We start from the raw sequence: 9,428 nt of genomic DNA on the forward strand, positions 1-9,428 counted from the left end.
CAACCGAACGAACAACCGAAGATAAAAGCTTATATGAGACGCCTATCAAGGTCTGCACGGACTCACCTAACCAATGACGTAGTGCGCCATGGACCAGCGATCGTCTTCCCGAAGCTCATCTCGTTCTACACCGCATCGCACACACCAACTTCCAGAATTCGAATGGAAGCGCGTCCCGTTTCTGGTGTGCTCGCACTCGAGACGCGTGCGACAGCCAGCTGGATATTGGTCCTCACATGCCAGCGATCGTGATGGGTCGCGTCGCCCTTGCCCAGGGCACGGTAGACGTCCCTGGGGACTCGTAAAATCCAGCACGTGCGCTGGCATAAACTCCTAGCACGACTCACACCATGTACATCTCTTCCGCATCACGCTTCAAGATTGTCGCATCCCCACGGGGAATCAACACCATCCTGGCCCTGTATACCGACGCAATCCGAACGAGTAACCAAAGACGCTTCGCCTTCACCAGGACGGTAGAACACCTACCAAAGTCTACGCGAAGCCTGATCTCGGCTGGCCAGGGAAATCCCCGAAGCTCATCTCGTTCTGCACCGCTCCCAGAATCCGAACGGAAGCGCGTCCCGTTTCTGGTGTGCTCGCACTCGAGACGCGTACGACAGCCAGCTGGCAGGATCCACGGTTTCTACACGCACATGCCAGCGATCCTGCGCGTGACGCGTCGTCTCGCGCTCACGTATAGCGTGTCACTTTTCACTGGGCGTGCCGGACGTTCTGGGAACTTATTAAACTAGCATGTGCGCCTGAATGTATTTCTGAGCAAATTCACACCATGGCCATCTCTTCCGCACCATGCTTCGAGGTTACCATTGCCACAAGCTCATTCTGAGCAAAGGGCACGTCATGCCGCAGCGGGAAAGAGGTCCTCACGATCAAACTGCTTATGTACTGTACAAAGACTCGTCATGCGGCTGTCAGGCACCACCTGAGGCCAGCGTCTCACGTACGAATGATACATCACCTGGCGACCTGCATTGCTATCTTACCATTCACCCGAACACTCACATCGGCAAAAGGGAACAATGTCGCTCGCGCTCACGATTCTCAACGTAATCGCAGCACCAGCACCGATCACGCAGTCTGAGAGCAGGACACACGCTTTGGCCCGAGAGCTTCAGTTGTGTGGCTGGCATTGTCTGAGCGGAATGACAGCTATGATCATGGCCGTCAATGTGTTCATGTCTAGTAGGCTATGCGATTATCCTCCACCTCCTCCGGAGCATCGGTAGCACCACTCCACGCAAAGCCTCCAATCGCGAACCCACCATCCCTCCTCATCCCCCATCCCTCATCGATCATCCACTCTCACTGCGAAAACCTTGCCTACAATCCACGCACAACCACGTGAGCCGGACATCTCACCCATCATCATCACCACAATAAACCCACTCACCCGAAGGTACGCCCCCTTGACCTGCAGCGCAGGCACGATAAGCAGGAACAGCGCAGCCACGATCGCCGCCTCGACGCCAAACGTCTGCAGCGCCCCGTCCTGCGTCGCCCACGGCACCTGGAAGTAGTCCACCGCGAACCCGCCGAGCGTGCGCGCGAGGTTGACCAGCGCGGAGATCTCGCCCTGAGCATGCGGCCAGTCAGAGGCCATGGCCCGTGCTCGATCTCATTTCGCTACCCGCGAGGGACGCACCTGTCTGTCTGGAAAGCAGTCATTGCAGTATGCGTCTAGCGTGGGCGAGGTGGGCGTGAGCATATCAGAGACGATGTGGCTGCGCTCACACACTGCGACAGTGCAGAACACCACGACGCACTGCGCGATGCCCCAGCCCAGCACGAGACCCGCGATGCTCAAGCGCTCCATCGACGCCCCGAGCACGATGAACCCCGCGACGTACAACAGCACCGAAACATAACACGTCCTGCCGCGCCACAAAAAATCAAAACATTCGGCTAGTCCGCACAAGAACAATCATCACATGCACACACCACAAACGCATCTCGGCCTCGAACACGCCTTTATTCCTCCGGATACACACCTCCATGATCCAGTCGTTGAGATAGTGCCCGATCTGCTCGCCTAGCAGGACGGCGACCTGCGCGCTCGGCGTCGGCTTACGAGGACAAGGCGCGTGGGTATGCTATGAGGGACGTACGATGGGGGTGCCGTAAGTGCCTGCGATGGCGTATTCGCTAAAGCCGTATCCTTTAGGTGGCGACTCGGCGAGGAAGACGGCGGTCGTGGTCTAGGACGTATCAACCGTCAGCATACGGGAATACGAAGTCATCGCAGGAGAACCTCACGTTGATAGCAGTCGTGAAGCCAAAGATGACCCCCTTACGATCCAATACACCCGCCAATGAGAAGAAGAAGCCACTTCTCCGAAAATTATGAAAACACACCTCAAAGACCAAGATGCTCAGAATATGCGGACGCCACGCCAAGTTTGCACACGCGAGCACCACCGGCTTCCACGCCGTCCGGAAGCGCGCCATGCGCCATCCTGTGATCCCGACCAGCGTCTCGATGCGATATCGCAGCCGCGACTTCGGTCGTGCGATAGGGTTCGGCTTTGGAAGGGAGCGGTCGTACATCCTGAGTCACGTAAGTGCAGATACGGACACTCGCTGGTGAGTGATCGTTTGTGGGGTGAAGAGAAAAGCATAGACTGACGTTTCGGCGCCGAAAAAGAGTATTAGGAGCACGACGATCGTGGTGTAGAATGAGCCGACAGCGTACGTCCAGCGCCAGCTGTTGATGGCCGGCGCGACCCAAGGAGATGGCATCATCGTCAGCTAGAATCGATACGCGGATGAGCGGTGCGGTGCGTACTTCGCACGTGCGGCGAGGAATCCCAAGGCAAACGGGGCGAGGAACGGAGAGATGATGAACCCCATCGTCCAGACGTTGAGCTGCAGCACAGCACCATGAACACACGTTCGCGCGATTCGCCATGCAAGAATCAGAACGTACCTTCCGGGCTTGAAGGTGGAACGGGTACATGTCGGTGACGGCGAACAGACCCTGTCAAGAATACGAACGAATGCACTAGGTGAAAAGAGAGCCGAAGACGCACTGTGACCTGCGGGGTCGTTCTAGCGTCCTCCTTCAGTGACGGCTGGTCGCATACGGACAATGAGTTCTGACACTTACCCGAAGAACTCCATCAAGCAACGCATAGCTTCAGAATGCAGTCAGCAAAGTTCTTGTTGCAACGTGACAGTCTCGAAGCCGACCTGTGAAGGTATTCAAATTTGGAGAGAAAGTACACCCGACGACGAACGCAAGCGCTAGAACCTAGTAGAAAAGATACGTCCCGGTCGGCAACAGCGGGGATGATGCGGAGCTCGAACGTTACCTGTGACCAGAAGAGCACAGGGAGTCGTCCGTAACGACGCATCAACATGACAGCGAAGATACTGCCCCATCCTGCAAAAGGCACAGCCATGAAGCGCGATGCAAGAGTTAGGATGATAGGATAATCAGGCTGCGCACCGAGGAGGAAGATACTCCAGCTAGGATCGTTCAGAGAAACATGGTGCAGATCGTCAATACAAGAACGAAACGTCAATTGGAGCGGCGTACTTTGATGTCAAATTGTTGATCACGCCGGTTGTGGTGTCAAATCGCTCCGCCAATTGGAAAAGCGCTGCGATGCCTTCCTCACATCATATGAGAAAACGCTTTCACGACAGGATGTTGCGACATACCAATAGCACCATCAAAGTCCGGAACAATAGCTGCGAGAGTGATTATAAACAGCTGGAGGCTCTTGCGACCATCAGACCACTGTTCGAGGAATCAGTTTGAATCTTTCATTGTACAACAGAGGTCCTGACATTCTGCGGATCTTCTGGGTCATCTCTAGGCTGGGGCCATAGCACCTTTGAACCATCCTTCGACAATTTCAAGTGCCTCGCAACTTCCTCTCCAAACTCCACTTTTGCTTCTCTGCGAGGAAGCTTGATCGTCAGAAGGATACCGACAAGATACCACAACGCAAAGCGCACTCTGGATCAATCACCAGCCGTCCAGCGTTCCGTTCATGGTAGGTGAAGATCTCCAGCTCCCATTGAGCGCCGAACGTCGGGCTGTCAGCTCCCTGCACATCGACTTCCTTGACGGCAACCTCTTCCTTGTCGACGATCTCGGCGCTGCGAGTATCAGTGCTGGAGTGCTGGAGCTCGAAATCGGAATGGGTCATGACGCGGACGCCTCGGTGGGATTACGGCTGCAACATTGGGATCACAGAGCTCCTGTTATCAAGTCTGATTGAAACCCCGTTACCGCGGAGCAAGGGGGGATCGACCACTCCGTCTGGGGTGCCTGGCCGTAATATTGGGTACGAGCCCTGGCAGCGTACGCGACGCCCTGTGATTCGCGAACATCCTTGATGGGATGCCCCAAGGAGATTGGTAGCCACTGTGAGACTATCCGCAGCTCGTGGAGTACCCCACATCGCATATCAGCTTCTGGACTTCCGCGTAGAGCTCATGTGAGACGGAGGAAGACGGACGCGAGCGCGAGTCCTGCTGCCCAGCATCACGTGTGCTCTTTCCGTCCAATGATGAGGAGGAAGAAGCTCAAGTTTTAAAGTGTTCGAATTGACTGTCTATGCAGCGTTTCTGGGCGTGTAAGCGGGAACTAAGCGGGACGATCACAGGACCTCATTCTCCGAACATCTACCGTTCTACCCCGGCTTTGACGATGCAATCGCGCGAAAAAGCGTAATGTATCTTGCATTTGAATGCGCATCGCCCGTGTAACTCTAGGAGAACCAGGAATGAGATCTGAGACATCGCGCCTTGGCCAGCGGTGATTTAGTCGCGCACATCCTCGCGACGACAGAACGTTTATAGCTGATCGGTTGCCTGCTGTAAGACATGAGAACCGCTTGCTGGACCGAGTCTCCCAGGTTGCTCGCGTGAAGTCATTGTACGCGAGCACCTGAATACTAGCTCTGTCATTCTTCTGCATACCATTGTTTAACCTCCGTTGGTCCAGCAGGTCAGATCGCGAGTAAATGAATGTCCGTATTCGCATTGAAATGATCATCGCGTCCCTTGCGATAGCAGGTTCAATATGCTAGGTATGATTAATCTCACCGTCCGGTTCAGCAGAGCACTGACGTCACCATGTTGTATAAACAGCCTAGCGTGAAATTCAAAGAGAAAATATCTGTGAAGATGCATAAGACCAAGGGTACAAAGCGGAAGCGACTGTGAAAACGCATTGACGGTCAGGCATGTCAAAATGGGCGCTTGGTCACAAAGCGCCGGAGCGAGCGTTCAAAACGTTCAACGCAACGTCAACGTCCGGATCCACGTTAGATCCAATTTTAACTGGTCCGAACGAACATTACTTTTTCGCATATGAAGAAAACCGGTTAGATGAGGCCTTGTGACGAAATATCTGTTCATCTACTCAGGAAACGGTAAACGGTAAAGCTCCAGTGACTCACTGCCAACGCCTGTTCTGCTCTCACTTGTTGCATTGTCTCTCGGTTACGTACACAGAATAGCAAGGGGCACTGATCATCACGAATTACACATGGAGATCCCTTCCGGGCCCTACCACTTGAACTACTATCAAGCACCAATCACTCTTACGACCAATTTCTCCATCTTGTCATCAATATCCTCTGCCATGGCGCGCATCTTTTCGTCCACTTTGCCGTTCCTCGGAGCAGCGAAGACGAACGATGGCTGCATGTAAACGATCTCCGTTCCGCTCCTATCTGTCTTTTCCAAGACTACCATGCGTGGCGGGATGTGTAGCGCCGCGTATGGTTCCAGCTGCAGCATCGGTTGCGCCAAAACGGGATTTCCCAACGTATATTCGTATATCTTCGGACTATCGGTGGTCCCGAAGTATGATTTTTGCCCCTGGTGGAGCGGTAGCTTCCCGAAGAGGCTGCAGAACGTACAATCAATGAGTGTCCCTCTCAATAGCACGCGAATGAGGACGAGAATGTATGGCGGCCACCTACACGAAGTCTCCTCCCTCGCTGAGTTTCTGAATACCCTGTTCCAGCTGCTCCCTAGTCTTCACTTCCTCCAAGAACTCGAGCAAATGTGGACCAGTCTTATCACTGTTGAGCTCTTTGTCGAGGCGCGCGACCACTTCGTCCACGGGAACCGACGTTTCGAAGACGATGCGTTTGGCTGTGAACATTTCAACTGACTTGGACATCGTTTCTGTCTATGATGGTCTATCGGTTAGACGTGGGTGTTTGTCGATATGTAGAGGCGAGTCGCCGCAACGGTTTAGATTCAGAGGCTCTGTTATAAGAGTACAAGAGCGCTAAAGCCGTGGTTGGTCATCCGTTTTAGTGCAAAACCAGTATCATCCTTGCCCACCATGGCTCATTTCCCGATACTGCGCTATTTCTATCTATTGGCACACTGTTTTCGATTCTCTGCTGACATTCCGGACCTGGCAAAAGATAATGACCAACAACAATTTAATGTCCGAGTCTGCTGTCCACCGTGTTCGGTTCCACATCAGGAAAACTCAAATCGACTTGCGGCTCGAGAACCTCCTTTTTGACTTGTTCTTACTGTTATTGGCTTGTACAAGCGAATAAGTGCACAATGAGAAGCTTCCAACCCAGAAAAAAGTTTCAAGAAAAGAAGTTCCTGGGACTTTCTCGAGCTTACTGTCTTTTTTGGCGACGGCAAGCAGATAGAAGTGTCCTAAGCCGGATCTGAGCATTTTCCTGATGCGTTGGACACGAGCGCGCTCGTTGTAGAAAAAATATGGGGCAGGTTGTAAACGTCGGGGACGTTTTTCGTGGATTGGAACGATCAGAGCGCAGTAGGTGCGGTGCTAGCTGCTACGTTTTTATGCACCAGCGCGGAAACTACGCGGAGGTGAATATTGTATGGGGAGCATCCGGGCGAGTGAGCAATATTGGTATATGGTAGCCCACTGATCCAATTCTTCTTCTTCGTTCGCAGCTCGCGGTATATGCAATCATGCGCCACCAAGTGCGTGCCTCTTTGTGCCGGGAAGACGTCATGGCGTCACGATCGGATCGATCGAGCTCACTGGAGCACCCGTCTCGGTTGGACAGCGTTGGCCATGGGCGGCATTGTTGGCATGAAAGCAATATTTCTAGCCCGGAAGAAAATCTGAACATGCTTGTTTCCGCTTGAGTCACGATTATCTCCATGCATATTACTTCATTTCTCTCATGCTATGTGATCCCATTCACCACCAACTCGGACGTCACAAGAAATCTCGGAGATAATCTTGACGGCAATGAACTTTCGTGTTTACGACTATACGGTCAAGAGACACACGTTGTCTTGAGCTTCCTGGACGCCTTCTGCTAAGCTAGATGTCCTCCATATCATATTATCCACCAGACATTCAGCCTTTGACTGCATCAATAGTACGTTCGACCGTCAACAATGACAGAAAAGCGGTCTGAACGAAGCACCTGAGAAGGCAACCCCCAAGCCGATTCTGCTCATCTGTGTGGTTCAAGCTGTAACGACAGCTTGTCGCTTCCTGAACAATACCCTTGCATCACGCGCGGGCAAAACGCTATGCCACAATGTCCAATTAGCTGGCCGAGTCATCGTACCTATCAACTTCACGTCGTAGTTTTGAGAATGATGTGTGCCATCATAACCTTCAGTTCGTTCGCTGCGAAAAATCGTCCAGGGCTGCGCAATTAACCGCAGCTAATTAGCGAACGATTCGAGGAGCGGTCCAAGGCTCGGCATAGACATACCAGGCATGTTTCCCATGGCCGAAGGGGATGTATTCAGGTGAGGTGCTAACAAACTGATGCTTCATCCGCTCGCTCTCCTCTGCGCACATATCGGAGAATCGGAACGGCTCGAATACGTCTGCGCGTTTATAGTGCTTCTCGTCATAATGGGTGGCGAGAGCTGCCCCGGCGACGAGAGTGCCCGCGGGAAGATAGGTTCCATCAGAGAGGGTGTAATCTTGGAGGACTTTATTGCATCACGGCGACTGAAGGGAACGGTCGGTTGGCACCCACTGTGAATGATCGCGGTGGAAGGTGGACTCACTGGAGACTATACTGTTGATCCGCTGCGACTCCCGCATGAAACTGTCTAATTTCCACATCTTGCCGACGGCGACTTTCGACCATCCCTGTTCCTTGACGACTGCCTCAATTTCCTCTCTCATCGGCTGCATGCATTCTGGATTCGCAGCTAGGTGGTAAATGGCGTGCGTAATGCTCTGATAACAATAGCTTAGTAGCAGCAAATTCGATTGCGGCGTCATTGAAGGCGCACATTGCTGGAGGAATCAATAGCCGCGAAGTTGGAGAACAGCATCGCCGAGACGACGACATCCGGCGATCCACCCGTTTTCTTTGCTTCGTCCATCAACTACATCAGATAGTCGTTCTACAGCCATCGCAGTGTGAGGTCGAAGCAGGCCTGACTCGGGGTGCGAGCGGATAACGTACGGGTTTGTCGGCCCATCCGTCTCCATGCTCTAGGAAATTGCGCAGGCGCTCCTCAATGATCGGCTTTATGAAGACCCCTACTTGGCTGGTTGCTCTTTTGGACCACGGGAGCATACTGCCGACAATGCTGGGCAACAAGCGGTGTCAACTGCAAACAAACATCACTTGGCATCCATGCACAAGAATGTACCCTTTGAACAGCTGAGGAACGTATGAGAGAATCATCCGCCCTTTGCTGACATCGACTGCGAAATTGACGACGGTGTTGAGGTACTCCTCGTTCCGGCCTACACGGTATAGTCGGCCAAGTCAGCGAGTGCCAGTGAGCATGATGACCACAGGCTCCGAAAAGGATACTTACAGAAAGGAACACCAACGAACACCCGATTTGTCACATGAGCCACGATTTTCTGCATGGAACGAATGACGGGAACAGCGACCCATTCTACGTTCACACGCGTTTCGTTAGAACGTCACGGATCCTGGTGAACACAAGTACTCGCCATCGCTTTGAACAGGGAGCACCTCCTTGAATGCGGCTTGTACTTCGTCTACGACATCCGCGAAAACAGCTCCCAGATTGCGCGTTAGCGGACCGTGAATGGCCGCCATGTGAATTGGATACTTGTCCGCATCCGGCGCGATGGTATACTTAGTTTGGAGAAACTAGCGGGAACATGGGTGTCCATCAGCAGCCGATGAACAACCCCCGGGAAACAGAGGAAGACTAGCAACGGACCTCCCGGGATGCTTCCTCGAAATTCATGTGTGAATTTGGGACTTTGCACAATTCCTCGTTCATGTCCGAACCACTGACGACGACGAGCCAATGGTCGACCGTGGCCACCTTAAACACCTTGTACTGGACATCATGCGATGCGATTAGATGGACGACTCATGCTACATATAACGCGCTACAGCGCGGTGGTGCAACGGGTGACCGGAAAGGTCAGCGCGGCTGTCACGCCTGCAGCTACTCGACACGGAGTTCCCGGAGAGTCC

General features: G+C 53.1%; 4 protein-coding genes across 4 annotated transcripts; 1 reads left to right on the plus strand and 3 right to left on the minus strand.

Moving 5' to 3' along the window:
• Positions 1-883: 883 nt before the first annotated feature.
• LAESUDRAFT_721962 (uncharacterized protein) lies at positions 884-1,344 on the plus strand. Its single transcript, XM_040908103.1, has one exon. It carries the CDS (start codon positions 1,044-1,046, stop codon positions 1,248-1,250), a length of 207 nt encoding a protein of 68 aa, XP_040768313.1. The 5' UTR covers positions 884-1,043; the 3' UTR covers positions 1,251-1,344.
• LAESUDRAFT_694242 (MFS general substrate transporter) lies at positions 884-4,250 on the minus strand. The gene is made up of 20 exons (XM_040906187.1): positions 3,985-4,250; positions 3,814-3,925; positions 3,685-3,763; positions 3,560-3,632; positions 3,470-3,489; positions 3,333-3,403; positions 3,211-3,271; positions 3,128-3,155; positions 3,051-3,069; positions 2,948-2,998; positions 2,807-2,886; positions 2,648-2,725; positions 2,377-2,569; positions 2,278-2,310; positions 2,130-2,219; positions 1,963-2,069; positions 1,756-1,895; positions 1,667-1,701; positions 1,415-1,597; positions 884-1,344 (listed from the first exon to the last, which is right to left on the minus strand). The coding sequence occupies exons 1-20, from the start codon at positions 4,176-4,178 to the stop codon at positions 1,327-1,329; spliced, it is 1,665 nt and encodes a 554-aa protein (XP_040768312.1). The 5' UTR covers positions 4,179-4,250; the 3' UTR covers positions 884-1,326.
• Positions 4,251-5,535: 1,285 nt separating this feature from the next.
• LAESUDRAFT_694245 (uncharacterized protein) lies at positions 5,536-6,166 on the minus strand (the record flags this gene model as incomplete). The annotated part of the gene is made up of 2 exons (XM_040906188.1): positions 5,536-5,887; positions 5,964-6,166. The coding sequence occupies 2 exons, from the start codon at positions 6,164-6,166 to the stop codon at positions 5,563-5,565; spliced, it is 528 nt and encodes a 175-aa protein (XP_040768314.1). The 3' UTR covers positions 5,536-5,562.
• Positions 6,167-7,142: 976 nt separating this feature from the next.
• On the minus strand, positions 7,143-9,288 carry LAESUDRAFT_721965 (cytochrome P450; the record flags this gene model as incomplete). The annotated part of the gene is made up of 11 exons (XM_040908104.1): positions 7,143-7,277; positions 7,431-7,572; positions 7,614-7,647; positions 7,716-7,941; positions 8,020-8,194; positions 8,251-8,346; positions 8,427-8,553; positions 8,617-8,713; positions 8,788-8,871; positions 8,930-9,092; positions 9,166-9,288. Coding segments are annotated over 10 exons (1,236 nt in total), but the record flags the coding sequence as incomplete, so codon positions are not given.
• Between the last annotated feature and the right edge of the window lie 140 nt (positions 9,289-9,428).

Source organism: Laetiporus sulphureus, assembly GCF_001632365.1.
Source record: "Laetiporus sulphureus 93-53 unplaced genomic scaffold LAESUscaffold_5, whole genome shotgun sequence".
Classification (NCBI taxonomy): domain Eukaryota; kingdom Fungi; phylum Basidiomycota; class Agaricomycetes; order Polyporales; family Laetiporaceae; genus Laetiporus; species Laetiporus sulphureus.

Excerpts from the sequence above, each read along its gene's own strand:
- LAESUDRAFT_721962 (XM_040908103.1), top strand. The coding sequence starts at position 1,044 with ATGTCGCTCGCGCTCACGATTCTCAACGTAATCGCAGCACCAGCACCG.
- LAESUDRAFT_694242 (XM_040906187.1), bottom strand. The coding sequence starts at position 4,178 with ATGACCCATTCCGATTTCGAGCTCCAGCACTCCAGCACTGATACTCGC. Across the intron at positions 3,156-3,210 it reads AAATTTGAATACCTTCACAG|CTATGCGTTGCTTGATGGAG; the intron begins GTCGGCTTCGAG and ends TGCATTCTGAAG. Across the intron at positions 1,598-1,666 it reads ACTGCTTTCCAGACAGACAG|GGCGAGATCTCCGCGCTGGT; the intron begins GTGCGTCCCTCG and ends CCGCATGCTCAG.